Genomic DNA, 20191 nt, shown 5'->3' with positions numbered 1-20191 from the left:
AAACTCTCCAACCATTACAGCAAGTGTGCATTACAAACTCAACACGACATTGCCTTACAAAGGCCTTTTAATCACACATACAATCGATAAAATAATGATAAAGGTTCTAAGGAGCTTGCAAAAGTTTGGGCCCAATAGAATGTCTGCTTCCAAACACTATAACCATACAGAATTGATACAGGACAAATGAGATGCTCCTGCATGCTCAAGGAGGTTATATTATTGAAATGAATTGAAAATGGTTTCCAAATCACGACACAGGTAATCACCTTAGGGGCAAGTGTGGGAATGTGGAATGAATAAAATATTCCTTGAGGGAAATATAAAAGCAATCTCTCTCTCTCTCTCTCCCTGTAGTACATGTCCTAACACTACGTCAAACTGGAGCGCTCATTGATATAAGTAACATTTTAGTCACCGAGTAATTAGATCACTGATTGTTGGATAGGTATTAATGGATAGGTAAATCAATTTGTAACTTGTGTAGATGTGATATGAGATAAAATGATGAAAGACTATCTCTAATTAGTGACAGTCTACTGAAACACATTTGGTTCTTTCATGAAATTGAGGATTGATAGTTACTTTTATAGAAGGGAATTTAAGTCTAACGTGAACTCCCATATCAGCTAATATATGATGAAATCATATGAGCCCAGTTGGAATCTGCTGACATGGCTCTGTGTTTGTAGGGAACTAGCTTAATGAACAATCATGAGAAGCTCGTTCAACTATAGTCACATGAAGAATGCTCCCAGTGGGAAGGATTTAACTGAATATTAGGTTCTTCTTGTGTTTCTTATATTAGGACTGAAAATGTCTCAAAAGCCAACTAATCTCGATAAACTATCAATTATGAAGAATGCTTTGAGAAAGAAGGATTTAAACAGACATCCATTTCTGATTGAGATTCTTATACATGAGGACTGGAACTGTTTTGAAAATCAAAGAGTGAAGCAGTTCTTCTTAAATATTCACCCGTTTCATTGAGATGTGCCATGATTCTAAAAACAGTCCAAATTGCAATTTCATCACGAGCATGCATTGAGTTCCAAAATCATTCCAAGTCAAATTCTTTGCATGTTTTTTGAGCACGCTCAATCAGGTAATTATTAGTTCAGTGGGAAGCAGACAAGAGGTGACTATTCCCAATGCAAGAGGTTTTTAACAGGTACATGTCAGATCTAACACATGGAAGGCGTCCTTGATAACTGAAATGCACAATAGAATTAGTATCCATATAGGGTCATGGATTTACAACATAGATTTCTTCAGTTTAAATAATTCACGAAATACACAGCACATAAAAAATATGTGTTTCTGACATAAGACTTTAAAAGAATTGCACAATTGATGTCTCGTAAAAGAAAAAGAAAATTGAAGAGATACCAGCAGGCAAGATGGGGAAGGCGGATGGGAATTAGTAGAGGCAAAGCCTAAACCACACACCCGAGGTAGCGCAGTAAGGTGAAGCTGAGACGAGTGACGAGGTAAGTTTCAGCAGCGGCGTGACCCACATCTTGCCTGAATGATTGCTGGCGAGGTGGAGTGGGAGATGGGGTTGGGCTGCCCGTGCCCGTGCCTGTGCCTGTGCCTGTGCCTGTGCCTGTGGCCCCTCCCCTTCTCCTCCTCTGCTGGAAAGCAATAGCAGTGGCAGAGGCAGAGCGAGGGAGAAATGGCTCCTTCTCATCTACCTTATTTTCATCATCATTACCAATATCATCTTTTGAAGAAGAACAGCAGCCATCAGCAGCATCCTTGTGGCAGTTATTGAATGAAACTAAGTGCTCGCCATCCTCGATCCCATCACTTTTTCCTCCTCCTCCTCCCCAAAATGACGAGTAGTGCTGCTTGGGGAGTTGTTGTTGCAGTTCAGATTGAGAGGAAGAAGGAGAGGGGAAAGAATAAACCATGGCCTTCGCAAGAAGAAGAGGGGAGGGAATGATTATATTAGATTTGGAATTACAGCAGCCGTAGTGAATGCCAGAGGGAGAAGGAACGCCACCCCTGCTGCACCAGCAACCAGCAAATGCCAGCACTGATAAACGAGGAAGGGAGGATCGAACAAGGTACATGTGTCCACCGTCGAACCGCAGAGGATATCATATTCCAATTCCAAATCACATTTTTTCATTTTTTTTTTTTCATTTTTATGAACACGAAAAAACCATTACAAGGCATTTCTTCATCATCATCCTCCTCCTGCGTTAACTCCTCAACTCTCCCGCACCTCCCGGGAGAGAGATAGTGAGACTCGGTCACGTTGGTTTGGTTGCTGATTAGTTGAGAGAGAGTCTAGTCCACTCCACTCCAGTCCAAAAAATCAAGAAATTCGGATTTAATATTAGGAGATCCCAAAAACATTAGAAAACTAGAAAAAACTTCTTCCTAACCTTTGAAAATCTTAGGTGAACCCTACCTAGAAATCCTAGTTTTTTTCCTAGCCTCATGAACTTTAGATTTACCTAAAAATCCTACTTCCTTAATAAATAATAGTCACTAGCATTGGCTCAAATTTCAAGAATGAAAAGATTGCCAGGGTGTACAAGCAATTTGGAATCACTCAAAAATTCTCAACACTACATTACCGGCACGTAAATGGCCAGGCCAAAGCCACCAACATGATGCTTATTAAAATCATCAATCGAACTATAGAAAATGGAAAGGATTGGCATGAGAACATATAAGAAGAACTGTAGGCCTACCAAACTAATGAGAAGACACCCTCAAAGAACCTTATACTCCTTAGTCTATGGAATGGAGGTTGTCCTCAGTGTCGAAATAGAAATACCACCCTTAAAGATTGTTGCCCACAAAGATTCAAACGATGGTCAAGTAAGGGAAGCTCGATTGGTAGCTCTCGAAACTCTAGCTAGAAGACGCCTTTGAGCCTCCACCACTATGAGGGCTGACCATCAACGACTAGAACGAGCATATCAAATCAAAGTGATCCCATGACAATTCAAGTGTCACCGAACCACCAAGGGGTCACATGTGGCAAAATTGTAAGACCTGTTATTCTTTCAAAAGAAGTTTGTGAAAATAATTTCATCTATTTCTTCAAAGTTTTCAAAAATCTATCTAAAAAAAGGGATTCCCTCCATCACTTCACGAGGCTAAACTGCTTATCCCATGTTCCCTCTTCAGGAACATGAGGACAACCTCTTACGCCTGTGAGGTCAAAAACCAATCAGGCACTCCATTAAGCGGTAATATGAAGGTACTAATCTACGAAAGAAAATTGTGCTCTCATAGCTCGACCAAACTCGTGTGTGTGCAACAATGTCCTTCACAACAAGATGAAAATTACAGATGCATACACCATAAAACACCTTTCAAGGCGAATGGAACAAAAACAATCATCATATAGATGTAAGGAAGATCCATACAACACTTGAGTGCCACAGTACAGTGATACAAGCGAACAAAAGAAGAAAAAGACAGTAAAAAGGTACAACAAAACTGGAGTGTGCAAGAAACAAAATCACCCCTCCCTCGATCTAGGAGTCCTCAACCGGGGTTAAACTGTTCCCACCCTCCTCCATCTCTGATAGGGCGGCCTCGAGGTCACAACACTCTTAATCCCAATAGGAACAGGAGCAGGAGGCTAGGTGAACTCCAAGACACGCTCCACATCCTTGGGGTCTCCTCTTCTTGCAATCGGCATAGTGCCCAAGGTGGTAATGGCATGCTAGGACCGCATGAGAATGATTGTATCGTCCTGCACCCGTTCACCCTTAGCTCATTCTACAAGATAAAAGAAAAGCACCCGTTCACCCTCAGCTCATTCTACAAGACAAGAAAAAGAACGACCAGTCAATATAAGAAATGCAAATGATGAAGGAATGAAAGAAGATGAAGAATACATACCCTTTCTTGGTGAATGCAGTCAATATCCACCCTCAGCCGCCGAATCTCCACCTTAAGTTAATTGACATACTCCTTTGGGACAATAGCAAGAGCAACTGAGACAGACCCGCCTCTGAGGAGCTCGATGTCCATATGCAAGCGAACGATCTGGGGTCGAGGCACTCGATGTCCATCAGCAAGCGAGCGATCTGGAATCGAGGCACTCAATGTCCATCTGCAAGCGAGCGATCAGGAATCGAGCGTCATCTGTGTGTGTGTGTGCGCGCTTGCCTCCTCCTGCTCAGCTCCTTCAGCTGAACCTCCTTATCAATGGACCTTCCCTCTCGCACTCAGCACAGGCATTGCTCAGTCGGTGTTCGATCTCTTGACCCCAGCTCTATAGGAAGACAATATCCCTCCAGAGCGCCCAATAAATGTGCTCATAACCAGATAGGGGCATCTCTAAGTGATTGATCTTTGCTCTCCTCTACTCCCTGGTCCTCCACTCACAGACCCATGCCTGATATCCTCATCATATGCCTTTGAAGTCCCACTCATGATGTAGGAGGCTCCCAAAATGGAGTAAAGATGTAAATGGGGCTGTGGCCACTCTAGCTGTCGCATCACCCTCTGTGATCGATGCATCTCGACCACATCTAAACAAATCATGTGGATCCTTGCCAAGAAAGCGTACGCACTCTCTACGTACACACTTGCCCGAGGACTACCTCCAATTGGAGACCAAATAATTTGATAATAGAACAAGAGTTAAAGTCAAAATTTTACCAGCTTAAGCGAAAACAATGAAATTAAGGGACTAAAGGGAAGATAACTCATCTCTTGCTCCTTTAGGGAATCCAAGAATAGGGTATAAAACAAGTGCAAATGTCTCGTCTATTTCCCAAACCCCAAAAAACTGAAGAAATAGGGCGGCAAGGGGTCGCAATGTGCTCCCAAGCCCACACCTGAATATCACCAAGGCAAGTTAGAACATGTCCTTAAAGGATGAGCATGATATACTCAAGAAATGAAGCAGAAAAACAATTCCATACCTGCAAGCAACCACCCAGGGCGTGCACTTGTCCAAGGGCGACCTGCCTCAGACTATGTAGTAAGAAGCCAAGGATGGCAGGTCCCCATGCCACCCTCTCCAGCCTCACCAAATCACGAATGGTCCAAATCATCTTGTGTTTGGTCCTCCCTCAGGACATGTCTGCAAATAGAAAGGAGCCGAAGAGGTACACTACAAATGCTCTCAGCGAGCGTGTCTACTCCTCTCCCATCAACTCCACATTATCATCAATGGCCACATCAGCCCTGAATCTCCTCTGTTCTGCTTCCTAGACCCACTGAAACTCTGTTGTCAGTGCCTTGGCTCTCAGCCTCTCGACCGACTCTCTACAACGTAGGTGGGGTTGGCCGCCTCATCATCAGCAATGGTGGTGCTAGCTTTCCCAACCTCCTCAACCCCCAAGAGTCTCTCTACCTCCTCGGCGGCCCTCTCAACACCGCCAACCACCATCTCCATCTCCTCCTTCTCTGTCACCATGGCCTCACTATCACCCTCATCATCCATGGCCTCATCAGCTACTGGGGGGTCAACTGCCTCCCCCCTCCTCTAGCGAGTCCTATGATTGGTCAACTCAGTCGCTATTGCCCTACCCCTAATGACACAGCCTTCCTGTGCCTGGTGCTGGTCCCTCTGAGGACCAAACTCCTTCTTAAGCCAACTAAGCTGGAGAGCATCCTTGCTTCCCATGCTAGGATCTGGGTGGTCCCCATCAAAAATTTCAAAGAAGATCCCAATCGAAGTCTCCTCTGGACCAAGGGGGGTACATACGTAGGGATCCCCCTCACTCCTCACACCCAGGATGTGGGTGGCATCATCTAAAGTGGGTCCTAACTCTCCACAAGAAAATGGAAATGTGCCAGTCTCCGACCTAAACCGAAGACACAACTCGATAATCAAAGGCAAATCTAGGCTACATGGCCTGATTCTACAGATCTCCCACAACCCTATCCTAGCCAGATGCCTAATATGACATTGGATCAACAGCAGTACCCACCCTCTAAGGGAGAAAAGATAACATCTAGACCCTAGAGAGTATCCCTGCCAAAATGAACAAACAAAGATGAAAACAGTGTTACAAGGAGTCTCATGAAGTCACTGCAAATTAAGAGCCCCAAGCAGGGTATGTTTCAATTTCACTGTTGAGGTGTTGTATGTTTCAAAAGCCCCAAGCAGGGGAAAATTCTAACAAAAGTTAGCGGGGATGAGCTGTCACATGCTGAGAGCCCCAAACATGGGCAATTTAAGGGAATACGAAAAAGTTATAGGTCAAGTTGTCAACGACTTCCGAGATGCGACAATTTCAGTTCAAGAATAGAAAATGAAGAACTTTTGTGTCAAATACTGCCCCAAGCACAGGCAATTTAAGCGATCAGGTGAAAATTACCATTAAGGGCTAGCTCACCCGACCCTAATGCATCATACACCCCAAATGAGGGCTACGATACCAAAATAAGTTTAAAGGTTATGTGTGAGGGCTCAACAATGAAGGTTCTATGCATCATAATTCAGAAAACAAAAGAGCAGAACAGAAAGCAACTCTTGCGATGTGTGAGGCTCAGTCGAAGCTGAAATAAAAAATGGTCTTCACGGCCCTATTTTTGTAACCAAAAGTGGCCTACAAACATTGTTCTAAAAGAAATAAGGGCATTTATGCTCATTCAAGCAAACAATTAAGCATTTTGAGCTAAAAAACACACATGCATTAGTGGCAAAACACGAAAATTCGAAAGCAACATGGGGGTTTCTCAATTTTCGATCAACAGAAGCATGCTGAAACATCTTACAAGCCAAAAATTTCCGAAATTTTCGCAAAAATCGAAGAAAACTGAAATTGGAGGTGTTTGGGGGCATACTTTTTTGATTGCTTTGCTCTTTGAAATGCGGCTACTACCCATCCACCATTGCTGCTCTCCATTCCAGCCATCCCCCTCGCCCACCATTGTCGAAAGAATCAACGAATCGATTTTCGTTTTGGCGCCCTCAGTTTAGAGAGAAAAGTGATAGAAATGGGAAAAGGAGAGATTTTAGAGAGGGAATCGGTGCCGGGAGGGTATGTCACAGAGGAAAAGAGCCCTAGGTGAAGTTGTGACAGACCAAATTTTTAAAGAGAGAAGAAATTTCGCTCTCATGATGATGATTCATCATTCTCTTTTTTATATTTCTTTAACACCATTCAAAGTTGTGAGAGACATAATTTTTAGAGAGAAAAGAAATTTGGCCCTTTCATTTAGAAAAGGTTCTCAAGATGATGATTGATAATTTTTTTTATTTTTATATATTTCTTTAACACCATTCAATTTTATTCAGTTATTGGCGAGGCCACTGTTTATGATGTCTGATGCATTGGGGAATGCATGAAATACTTTTCCTTTCTCTTTATCCGATGTATTAAGCATGAATAAAGTACTCATCGGTTCGAGATTTATTTATTTTTGGGTGTGGTTTCTATAAGGATGCAACCTTAAACAATCCACACTTCTAAAATTTATCATAACATGTGATTTTGGTGTAAACCATTCTTAGGATTATCTTAAAATTTAATTATAAAATTTAAAACTCCAAAAATAGTTAAATCCAAGTAGATCTATAATCATATGAAAATGTTGAAAATGGATGGTCTAGATAATGTGCGGCACAATGCACTATTTTTAGGACTGAAAATGTATTTTCTTTTTCATATACATATACATACTTCTCGATGTTGAGATGATCAATCAAAGGGTTTTCAACATTAAAATAACCTGTTTCCATGGATTTTTACGTGCATCTTTAATTCTACATTTTAAGGTTGCAACCTTATATACACTTTTTCCTTTATTATTATTGATAAGGTGTTTATTTAGGAGATAGAGATTGACTTGAAGTGGGAGATAGGTGCCCCAAACTTGCTATCTCTGTATACCCCGATCTAGCCCATCTCAAATTGGACTAGTTTTAGATATTTTAAATTAAGTTGGGTGAGAAAGAGTTCCCATTCATGAATAATTGGAGCGACCAAATTAGCGCCCTAAATTATTTATTGCAGGTGGGGGATAGATAACGTGATTATTCATGATTAAATGGTATGCTCAAAATGGGGCTGAATTTCAAAAACGCCAACAACGTTGTACATCGCTGCTTTACCCAAGACATCGAAGTCTACACGACTCAAAAACTATTGTGACTGCATGCCCGATATAATTTTGGAAAAATTTCGTATAGAATTTTAATTCTTCGTATTATTTTATAGCAGATATTCTTTTTGTTTTTCTTTCAAGCGGCATAAAAAAACTTCTAAAGATTTTACCATACCCCCTCATCTCTTATCTCCCTATTTTATTGACTTTTGATCATAAAAATTAGCTCCAACAAATAATTTTATATCATTTCGACCAAAATTTTTTTTTTTTAATGGGTTGAAAAGGAAAAAGAAAGTTAAAAAAGTTTTTACGATGAAATGATATAAAAAAATTTGGTAGGGATTTCTTTATGCCGCTTGAAAGAAAAACTGAAAAAAAATCTACCATGAAATAATATGAAGAATTGGGGTTCTATATGAAATTTTTCCCATAATTTTTTTTGAATGATTAACTACAAGATTCATTAATACCCAAGAAATTACACGTAAGAAGGATGTAAACACCTAAGAAGATTGGTGCTACTTGGTTGGGGTCTAGGTTGGGTTTAGCCCGACCCGGAATCAACGACGACCCAACCAAATTACTACGTCCGCCACAATGGTCCTTATGATAGCCGGATGGCTGTGGTGGCAAATGTAGTGTTCCCCCTTTTTGTTTGATACGTTAACGATGGGAATGGAGGGTAGGATGGTATGTTGATGCATGCGCCCCTAACCACCATTGCTCCAACCCCATTCCCAAATCTGAAGTTTCCCCTTAGTAGTTCTTTCTGTCCAAAGGTCGCAACTAACTAGGAAAACAGAGGTGTCTCCCAACTTTGTGTGCACAAGGAATTCATGGATAGGGATCTCTTCAACTTTTTAAGATGTCAATGTCCTTTCATTTCACGTATTTATGTGTGTCATGCGAAAGAACCATGGTACATGTGGGTTATGCTCTGTTGTGGTGACCAAGTGATGAGCATGTTAAATTCAGAAGAAAGAAGAGGTGGTGGACGTATATCAAAGAACATTCTTACGGAATCCTATACCCTAATCACTGGTCTAATGGATATAAAAGAGAGGGGAACCTAGGTGAGGTCCCCGCATAACGAAGAAGTAATGTTAGCAGGAGATTCCAAGCACAAGAATAATAATGGTACTAAAAGATCATTCGGGGTTCAAGGAATGAAATCTGGACAGTTGAATCCAAGAAGAATATAAATGGTTCGTTATTTATTTTATTTGGCTATTATTAGCATGTAATGAATTGAGGAAGAGGCTTTTTTGACTGAGGTAGCATCCATTCCGAGAGAGAGAGAGAGAGAGAGAGAGAGAGAGAGAGCGCTCGAGCTCCAAACAAACAAAAGTGGAGAGAGAGAGAGAGAGAGAGAGAGCGCTCGAGCTCCAAACAAACAAAAGTGGCTCCTTTAATTGATGTGGGTGCACAAGTTGGTATGTGTGTATTGTTGCATGATGTACACACACAAAAAAAAGAAAAAAAAAAGTGAGGTAGACAGACACACTCACTAACGCGGAGAATGTTATGTGTCATCATCACTATGGGCACAATGCAAAAAAGATCTCATGTTTTGCTCCAACATATGGCCACTTTTGCTTACTAGGAAAATGGCAGGGTATCCCCCTTTTTTTCTTATTATCATTATTATAAAATTTTGAGGGGTTGACGTGGAAGGGAATTAGCATATAGGTGGGGCATGGCTGCGGGCCTTCTATTCCTCCCTCTTCTATCCACCAAATCCCCTCGTACGCCCCAACAGCAACAGCTGTACCAGGGAGAAACCCATCTTTTGCTGTTCTGGAATTTCTTGCTGTCCTTGTACTACTACTACTACTACCACCACCATCCCTGCACCACTTGTGAAGCCTAGCCCGGTGTCAATTTTCTGCAGTTACTCCATTGTGCTGTAATAGAATAGCACCTTCACTTCAACACATTGGGCATTTTTGTGGGGGGGGGCGGGGGGGGGGGGTGTGAACGAAAAAAGGAAGCATCTGTGCCTGGAAGGTGATGGCGGTGGTGGTAGTGCTAATCCCATTGGATAAGCAGAGCTGTGATGATCCCATCCTCTCTTCTATTCTAAGCAGAGGTGGGACCCACCAGGTAGTGGGAGTGTCCAAGGCTCTTGGGGGGAGAGAGAATTTTGTACAAATGATGGCGAGTCAGATAGCAAATGCTGGGAATAATCGACACAGTAGTAGGATTATGAGGAGCATAAATGGATATGATTTTGGAAAGTAGTAGTAATACCAGTGGGTCTTGGAGAATCCTTCCCCCTCCTCAACACCAAGTGGAAGAAGCCACAGGATAAAATTTCTATATATCTTGTGGGGGAGGATATCGCAGTATGTGCTGTCGGGCATCCATCCGTGCATGCAACATCCCCCTCTTTCCTGATGGCCATAAATTCTTTCCTCCCGACGATGCAATGCCCATCGGAGCAGGCAATTGTCACCTGCCGTGATCGATCCCCACTGCTGTTCCATCCCCCTCATTTCCTTGAAAATGGTCAAATTCTCGAAGCAATTTGAGGCTCAGCTGGTCCCAGAGTGGAAAGACGCCTTTGTCGATTACTGGCAACTGAAAAAGGACTTGAAAAGAATCCACTTCCCCAAGCTCGAAAATCAGACGAAGAAAAACGACGCACCATCCAAAGGAGCTCTCCAAGCTAGAATTTTCCCATTCCATGCGGCTGCTCTTCTCCAACGGGTGTTCGGCCCATGCGCCACCGCTTCAAGCGAGCACAGGGCGATTCAGGTACTCTTTCCCATCCCTTACTCAGAGCTGAATGCCAATTGCTTCCCTCTTCACATTAAAAACTCAGACATCATCTAACTACTATTTCTCCTCGCATGGCTTGCTTTTTCATTTCTTTTCTCGCAACAGGTCCATAGGAAGTTGGCTACTTCTGCAAGCAAGGGCGACGTGTATGAAACTGAATTGTTAGAGCAATTTGCAGATACAACTGCAGCAAAGGCTTTCTTCGCCCGGTTGGATCTCCAGCTGAATAAGGTGAACCAGTTTTACAAGACCAAGGAGAGAGAGTTTTTAGAGAGAGGAGTCACGTTGAAGAAGCAATTGGCGATTTTGGTAGAACTCAAGGTATCTCTCAAAGGCCAGCCATGCATGATGGAGGTCATTGAGGATGCTTCTATCTCGAGCACCACCAAATCATGTGGTACCACCATCTAATCCTTCCTTGTTTTGCGGGTCATCTTTTCGGAAAAAGGAAAAAGGAAAATAAATATAACATAGAGGACATTCCACTTGCACACTACTTCGACAACTAGCAATTTATTAAGACCCTCCTGCAGAACACACAAGGAACTAGGACCCATGTAGAATTACAAAGTAGCAAAATCGATTTGAGTTACACCCAGCTTATAATCACATCCCTAATGTGCAAAACTTTCATAATAACTGGCTTGGGCTTAAGTGGTTAGCAATTGACTTCCAACACATCTCCAAGCTCAATGCCAACCATGGAACTACCACAAACAAAAAAAAAAAAAACAGAGAGAGAACTATGACAGTGCAGTCACATTGACAAGTTGCCTACCATCACATTGACGAGTTGCCTAACATCTTACACCCATGCAGAGGATGATTCAATGGAAGATCCTGCTGACCCAGACCCACAGCAGCTGGAGCCCGTGGCCTGTTGTGAGGTAGAGGAGGATGCAAGCACTCCCAACTCCAATGAAGCAGTGAAAGCTGTCAAGGAAAGAAGGGATGAAGCAAAGCTGAGCCTGTCGGGAAGGACATTTAGCTGCCAGGGGAGGAATGTGAGGATGAACATTCCCCTGACCAACCCCTCGAGAACAATTTCTGCCATCACAAACTTAGTGTGGGAGGATCTAGTCTCCCAGCCCAAAAAATGTAGTCCTGAAGGAAGCAAGTTGAGCATCAACAAGACTAAGCTGCACCATGCCGAGAAAATGATCCGGGGAGCCTTTGTCGAGTTGTACAAGGGACTTGGTTTCCTAAAGACTTACAGGTAATTCTTGCCCCCTCTCTTTTGGTAAGCTGAAAGCCTATACCAAACATCTTTTCTTTGGTTGTCTTTTCCTTTTAACACAATTCCACTCCATTGCACGCAGATCTTTGAATATGCTAGCTTTTGTGAAGATCTTGAAGAAATTTGACAAGGTATTTGGCGTATTTTTATTTTTATTTTTGTCCCCTGTATTAGTCTGGGTAGGTATGGCAACCTTTTAAATATACCAAGTCACAAATTTGAAGGAAATCAAAATGGCCTTCGCTTTCAGGTCACAGAACAACAAGTTCTGCCTATTTACTTGAAAGTTGTGGAGAGCTCCTACTTCAACAGCTCAGATAAGGTACACTTGCAACAAAGCTTACCCATTTAGTACAAAGGTGCATTCTGTGCAAAATAACCACAACAAGAAGAAAAAGGTCCATGTGCATGAGTGCGTAGGCGTGTATCTGACTGAAAAAGAGAGAAAGAGGGAGTGTGTGTGTATGTGTGCACGCTGGGGGGGAGGGGAGTCCTTTAGTCTCCGTAATTCCTGCTTTCCTTGCTGCATCACAGGTGATCAAGTCGATGGATGAGGTTGAAGATCTATTTGTGAAAAATTTTACTGGAGATGACCGTGTGAAAGCCATGAAGTATCTCAAACCGCGCCAACTTAGAGAATCTCATACAGTGACCTTTTTCATAGGTCAATAACATAATGCATGTTTTTTCCTTTTCTTTAAACTTTAGTTGTACCTGGACAAACACAGGTGAAGAAACTTGTTTTGATAATCCAAGCTTGCTTCAATTACTTTTTAAGATTATTAAGTGGAACCAAACTATGAAGATACTCAATTAGTCTTACAACAAAATAGAAAAGTGAAGCTATTAATCAGGGTTGGTTGTCTGTTGAATCCCATTTTCAGGACTCTTTATGGGTTGCTTCATCGCTTTGCTTGCGGGATATGTTATCATGGCCCATATAATGGGCATGTACACCAGACAGTCAAATTCTGTATACATGGAGACTGTGTACCCAGTACTTAGGTACCTCCTTGCGGACATAGATGGCATCTTTCTTCTCCCCCATTTATGAGAGAAAGTGATTTTTGATGATATTATTTTATTTTATTTTTTCTTTGCAGCATGTTTGCTCTCTTGTTTCTACACTTGTTCCTGTATGGTTGTAATATAGTGATGTGGAGAAAAGCCCGTATCAACTACAGCTTCATCTTTGAGCTTGCCCCAACCAAAGAACTAAAATATCAAGATGTCTTCTTGATTTGCACAACCTCCATGACCATTGTAGTGGGAGTGATGGTGGCACACTTGTGTCTAATTGCAAAAGGCCATTCCTCCACCAGCGTAGATGCCATTCCAGGCCTTTTGCTGTTGGTAAGTTTTCTTTAGCTTTTGAAGTATTGAAACTTGGTAAATGGAATTACCTAGAGAAAATATGGGGGATTCATAGTTTGCTTCAATAGGTGGGTGAAGAATTTCAATTAAGAACTTCGTAGTCGAATGTGAAGAATGCACACCCGGGCTTAGTTGGTTAGCGCAACGCTACGTCCTAGACTCAATTCCTACCAAGGGAAGGGGCACTCTCCCTACTGACTCACCCAAAAAAAAGAAAAAAAAAGAGGGTAACTAAAAATTTCTTATGTTATCCTTCTTTGCATAATTGGGGAATGGTCAGTCGGACGGGGACCTTCCACTGATTATCATGGGAGTCCTCCCATTACTGTTGGATCACCTATGGCAATGAGATGGGATAACTAACAGAACCAGGATGTGGGAGATTAAATAGTGTGGTGGAAAAATCCTTAATGACGCATGAAGTGGGTCCACATTTCTTTGTTTATGTAACTATTCTGGTGAAGAAGTTACAAAAAGGTACTGAATGGGAAGTGCGAACTTTTAACAAGAGAGAACTAAGAAAATGCAAGATAAACAAATGATAAAGTAGTAGTTCATTTCGCCAATCAGTTGCCATAGTGTGTGCATTACATTACATAAACCATTTGCTTCCACAGTTTAGATATCAAAATCAGCTTGGCATTAGAACAAAGTAGTCCTCCTTTCTAACATGCTGAGAAAGGAGTTCCAAGGCTAAACTTCATGATATCTAGAATCTCATGTAAGAACTTTCACTCTACAGCTTACTCCCTTCTCCCATCTATAGTGGCCATTGATGGTTATGAGTTATCGTATTGAGAGATCATAATGATCCATCTTTTTCCGTTCTTAGGTTTGTGGAACTGAACTTTATTCTTATGCATGTTGCCACATAAATCGCAAATGACCTAAAACGTTACTTTGTCACATGTGAAGAAATTTAATGTTCTACGCACTAGATTTTTCATTAAAGGAAAACAAAACGAAAATCAAAGGATGCAGAACTTTGCTTTGATATATGGTAGCACTTACTCTTTTCCCATAAATTCCATAGATCAGAGCAAGGAGCCCTATAATATAAATCAGGGAAATTCAATTCCTATGTGAGTTGCAGAAGTTTTCACATCATAACCAATATATATATATATATATATATATATATATATATATATATATATATATATATATATATAAAGAGAGAGAGTAAACCTTACAATAGCGGGGTAGATATACGTGGAATGGGAGCCGTTAGATCTTCATCATGTGGTTCAAAATGCATATCACTATATGAATTTTAATATTTTTTCTAGAAATTGAATTATAATGAAATTTGAATTATAATGAAATTTTACATGTGTATACTAAAAATTAGGGTGCACAATTAAAAAATATATAATTTTTATTTTCAAAATATAAAATGACCAAAATAACCCTGAAAAATGATGGGGGTAATTTGGTCATTTTAAATTATTGAAAATAAATTTTTAATATTTTTATATGGTGCGCAATAGTGTTAGGTATATACAATTAAAATTTCATCTTAATCAAATTTATAGGAAAAAATTAAAATTAAAATAGTGATATGTATTTTGAACCACTCGATGAAGATCTGACAGCTGAGATTCTACTTATATTACTATTCATTATAAGCTATTGTTAGTTTTTTCCACACACACACACACACACACACACACACAACACACACACACATATATATATATATATATATATATATATATATATATATATATATATATATATATATATATATATATATATATATATATATATATATATATATATATATATACAGGGTGTTTTGTATAAGGTTGCAACCTTAAACAATCCAATTAAAGCACACCTCCAAATTCTACCATAAGATGTAATTTTGGTAAAAAACATTCTTAGGATTTTCTTAAAATCTATTATTGTATCTAATTATAAAATTTTAAACTCCACAAATGGTTAAAATCAATTAGATATGTAAACATATGAAACTCTTGAATGTGGATAGTCTAGATAATGTATTGCAAGATGCACTATTTTTAGGACTCAAAATCTTTTTGTTTTCTATATTCATACATCTCGATGTCTAGATGATCAATTAGAGGTTTTATTCAACATTAAAACAACTTTTTCGATGGATTTTGGAGGTGCATTTGTAGTTCTACATTTTAAGGTTGCAACATTATATAAACTTTTTCTATATATATATATATATATATATATATATATATATATAAGTGAAAAAGCACTCTTCAAAGAATATAAATGAAACAAAGATGAAGTCACATAACGTTCAAAAACTTAATTTCATTTCAAAATTCGCTCCAGGTTAGAACAAGCAAAAATCTCTTTCTTGCTTAATAATCCAAAGCAAAGGCCTGAAAAAAATAGCACTCAAGGAGTCCTACCATATCTCCATGCCTTAAACAAAGAATCAAGCATGTGTATAGAGACATTCATGAATAAATTTTCCGTATGGATTTGAATGAAATCATTGCAGTGAGATTCTGATGAGATATCCACCATTACATTCTACAAATTTTTTAAAAATAATTCTAATTCAATTCTATACTAGATATACTAAATTTCTTGTGCTGTATATATGTCCATCATCTTGCAATCATAGCCTTCCTTTTCCAATGGTTTGATCATAACCGTCAGAAAATAAAAGTGATATACTATTCAATTAGAGAGAGAATTCTGATATGAGTAGAAATTTTCTTATAGAGCCCTAATTGAGATTTGGGCTATATATTGTTTCACAAAATAACAATGTCCTAAAATAAGGTTTTCAACACATATGTAAGCGAGATAAATTTCTAGAATTTAAAATATTATTTATTTATTTATTTATTTTATTCACTTTATTTTATTGTTATATTTTTTTTTAAAAAAATAAGAAACATGACACTTAAGAACAAGCAAGATCTACAATATATTGTTCGAAAAATTTTCCAATTTAGAAGAAGCTATATAAATGACACAGACATTTGGGCTATAGTACATATTCTCAAAATAGGAAATCTCTTCTTATAGAGTCCTAATAAAATAAGGTTTTTATACATTTATAAGATTAAGATAAATATTCAATGTTTTATTTAAATAGCAAGGTTTTTATACATTTATAAAATTAAGATAACTATTCAATTTTTTATTTAAATAGCAAGAAATATGTTACTTTCTTAATTTTTATTTTAAATATGAATCTCTATTGTAAAATAAAAATTCCTTGAAAGATATAAATAAAAATTATCCTTATATGATAGAGTCCTAATTAATATGTTCTAATATATACTTAAATCTATACTATACTACGTATACTAAATTTCTAAGGATGTATTTGTGTCAGTCATGAACAAAAAATGGAAGACCAACCATCTTGCTTGAATAAATAAATTTTTTTTGAGAAATATTAGCCTTAGATTTCTAATGATGTATCCGCGTAAGTCATGAACAAAATGTGGCTGACCAATCATCTTGTTCGAATAATTTTTATTTTTTTTGGAGAAATATTAGCCGTAGATTTCTTGCTTTCCTGACAAACTAGGATCTCTCATTGCATAATAGATTCATATTCAACGGGGTTTCCTTGCCTGTACAAAAGAAAGATTTGCATTATTTTTTTTGAAGAAAATATGAGTTTGGTATTATTTAGATTTGTTATTTTTTAATTTTCAATAAAAAACGTAAGAAAAATATTATTTTTTATTTTATTTTTTAAAGTAATAGAGTATTTTTTTTTCCAACATGATTTCTAGTTAAACTATATAAGATGTGCATACGAAAAAAATTCAAAATTAATGTTCACATGATGCTTGCCTGTACATCACATCGGCTGTGGACTAGTTCAATTCCAAATATGTTAGAAGATAAGCTACAAAAGCCACGCTTCCCAGAATATTTGTTTTCTGTTAAAAGTCCTATTGTTCAAGTTCTAGGACCCAAGTGTCCTTTTATATTTTCTATGGGCAGTCTTGCTCTTTCATGTTTTTTTAATGATATATAACATGTTTAAGAGGCGCGTGAGGAGTTAGTCATGAACCTCACATCACTTCTCTTCCTAATGTCTCTCTTTCTTCTCTCTTCTTTCTCTTTTCTCTCTCTAGATTTTCTGACATTTTCATTTAAGGACTTGAAAGCAACATCTTTTCATTGCCCCTCTATTTTTGTCTGGGCAGTTGTTCCTGATGCTGTTAGTGTGCCCTTTCAACATTGTCTACAAGTCAACCCGGTTCTATTTCCTTCGGGTCATACGAAACATTGTGCTGTCACCATTGTACAAGGTACAACAACACTGGGCAGAGGACGTCTTACAAGCAAAACCCATATCATTGTTAAGTGAAAAGGTATCACATCTTCTTCTATGTTTTCAGGTGGTAATGGCGGACTTCTTCATGGCGGATCAACTTTGTAGTCAAGTAAGTCACGACTATTTGTTCCATGTCTTGTACGATAAGCTAGATCTTTAACCAGAAGAAGCCAAAACATTGCGCAGGTGCCAATGCTAAGGAGTCTAGAGTATGTAGCTTGCTACTATATCACAGGAAGCTACAAGACCCAAGACTATGGATATTGTATGCAGAGCAAGCACTACAGAGATCTAGCTTATGCTGTTTCCTTCTTGCCATATTACTGGAGGGCAATGCAGGTTGCTCCTTATGAAACCATTATCAACTTCTTGCCAATCATATAACAAGGGGATTTAACAAAATGTTTTATCTGAAACAGTGTGCACGGAGGTGGTTTGACGAAGGACAAGGAAGCCATCTGGTAAATCTTGGCAAGTATGTGTCAGCCATGATAGCAGCAGGTGCAAAAGTTGCATATGAGAACGATAAAAGCATTGGTTGGTTGTCAATGGTTGTCATCACATCGAGTGCGGCAACAGTATACCAACTGTATTGGGATTTTGTCAAGGATTGGGGATTACTACAACTTCAATCGCGCAACCCTTGGCTAAGGAATGAATTAATTCTACGTCACAAGATCATCTACTTCTTTTCCATGGTACACATATCTCTCTTTATCCCTATTCAATATGTTTTCTAGATGTGTAGTGTGAGAGGTTCTGTGATGCAGATCTTAAACCTCATTCTAAGGCTTGCGTGGTTACAAACCATTCTCCATTCCAACTTTGGAAGCGTGGATTACCGGGTAACCAGCTTATTCCTAGCAGCTCTTGAAGTGATCCGAAGAGGGCAGTGGAACTTCTACAGGTACAAGATTCATGATGGTACTGGTAATAAAATAATGCAAAGGCTCCTTGCATTTGAAGTTCTCAAAGCAAAGGTTCAAAATAGGCCTATCATTGAACTCTTTTTTTACAAGAATCATGCTATCCATAACATGGCTACAAGATAGGAAAGTCCTGCAGAATCTTGTTGGTTTCATATAAAAAAGGCGTCAAATGAGTTACCAAAGTTTGTTGGGATTTGGGGCAGAAATTCTCATAATCTCATTGCATTTTTGTAATGATACTTAACCAGAAAGTGCCTTTTCAAAATAATTAAAATATGTTTTGATTAAGGAAGTAATTGCAAGAGACAACCCAAATTTAGTTTTTATAATCTCTGTGAGTTATCCTTCAACTTCTGACGCAGCATCCTAGCCCCCTTCGTTTTCCAATGCAAACAAACACACACACACATACACATATATACATCTCAAGGTCTTATGGAAGCTGAGAACAATATTTGTGATGGCTTAGGTTGGAGAACGAGCATTTAAATAATGCTGGCAAATTCAGAGCAGTCAAAACAATACCACTCCCTTTCCATGAAGTGGTCGAGGATTAACTTTCACTGGCAATGGTGGATTGAGAAGCTGTTGCAATAATCCTATAAATAAAGCTTGCAGAATTTCCAAACTACCAATTGTTATTGGCAACCAAGGCTCATGTTGGAATCTTAATGTTCAACCATCTCGGATGTAAATTGTGAAAGCAAGCCCAATGGATCAGATTGGAGATCTTTCTCCAGCACATAATACAATTGCTGAGGGGGCAGCAATACAAGCCAAGTGAATATGAAATCATTTGCCATTGTACAATCCAAAGATGCATACATACTAGGATCTTAGTAATAAAGTCATGTATGAACTGACTTAACACTCAGTAAATTCATGTCACATTTCTTTGGATACTTAAAATAAGGATAGAGGCAAACTTTCTCAAAAGTGAGTGTTTGACAAAATTAAAAATTGCGTGTCTTTTACTTTTGCAGAAACAAATTTAAGTCGAGAATAATAAATAATTAAACATATCAGCCATTGGTACTTGTCTTATTTGTTGAGACAAGGTTAGTTTGAATTCACCAAGTCAAAGGTTCTTGGGTTGCTTCTCATTCTGCCTTTCAATCATGGAGATAGAATCTGGTGGCACACTTTCTTTTATCAAGCTGTTATCAGAGTGCCAGAGTCAATAGATAGTAAGAGATATTTGGCTTGTCTGACACTTTCTAATGCCACTGAGAGTTATCCAATTTGTTGAGCAACTAAACAGGGCCCTTCCTAGGGATCTTCTTCAGCGCCGTGATTTTGAGTTACCAACTTGTGTAATGGGTGAGAAGCTCTCACTGCATTTCCCCTTGACCAGGCTGATGATATGCAGCTCCCTGTTAGATAGATCCCTTTGTTGTCTCTCATATCAGAGGTGCATGGCAGCTACAGTGTTACACATGCATTTCATGCATTTTAGATTCCAACAACACCTGTATATGCCAGGTTCCTGTGATTGTTAATTTTGAGAAAAGAAATAAATTTTAGGTAAGGGAGGGT

The 20191-nt window shown here is 39.0% G+C and overlaps 1 protein-coding gene and 1 long non-coding RNA gene across 3 annotated transcripts; one reads left to right on the top strand and one right to left on the bottom strand.

Annotated features, from left to right (window-relative positions):
• Nucleotides 1-3347: 3347 nt before the first annotated feature.
• On the bottom strand, nucleotides 3348-7266 carry LOC110007731 (uncharacterized). The gene is made up of 4 exons (XR_002281868.2): nucleotides 6775-7266; nucleotides 4902-5959; nucleotides 3871-4814; nucleotides 3348-3789 (listed from the first exon to the last, which is right to left on the bottom strand). It is a non-coding gene; the product is annotated as an uncharacterized LOC110007731 (long non-coding RNA).
• Nucleotides 7267-9785: 2519 nt separating this feature from the next.
• Nucleotides 9786-19591, top strand: PHO1;H1 (EXS (ERD1/XPR1/SYG1) family protein). Of its 2 annotated transcripts, XM_006849713.4 has the most exons (14): nucleotides 9786-10797; nucleotides 10927-11218; nucleotides 11641-12037; nucleotides 12141-12189; nucleotides 12309-12380; nucleotides 12593-12722; nucleotides 12943-13063; nucleotides 13162-13411; nucleotides 17596-17700; nucleotides 17791-17835; nucleotides 17913-18065; nucleotides 18146-18424; nucleotides 18497-18633; nucleotides 19125-19591. In XM_006849713.4, exons 1-14 carry the CDS (start codon nucleotides 10546-10548, stop codon nucleotides 19210-19212), a joined length of 2370 nt encoding a protein of 789 aa, XP_006849776.1. In that variant the 5' UTR covers nucleotides 9786-10545; the 3' UTR covers nucleotides 19213-19591. The 2 variants fall into 2 exon arrangements, with proteins under 2 accessions (XP_006849776.1, XP_088720288.1); XM_088864162.1 differs by lacking the exon at nucleotides 9786-10797 and having other exon boundaries at nucleotides 10927-11052.
• Nucleotides 19592-20191: the final 600 nt, after the last annotated feature.

Source organism: Amborella trichopoda, chromosome 4 (genome assembly GCF_054954075.1).
Source record: "Amborella trichopoda isolate Santa Cruz 75 chromosome 4, AtrichopodaSantaCruz75HAP2 v2.0, whole genome shotgun sequence".
Lineage (NCBI taxonomy): Eukaryota > Viridiplantae > Streptophyta > Magnoliopsida > Amborellales > Amborellaceae > Amborella > Amborella trichopoda.
Note: the sequence above shows the minus strand (reverse complement) of the source record. Positions and strands in the feature narration are given on the sequence as shown.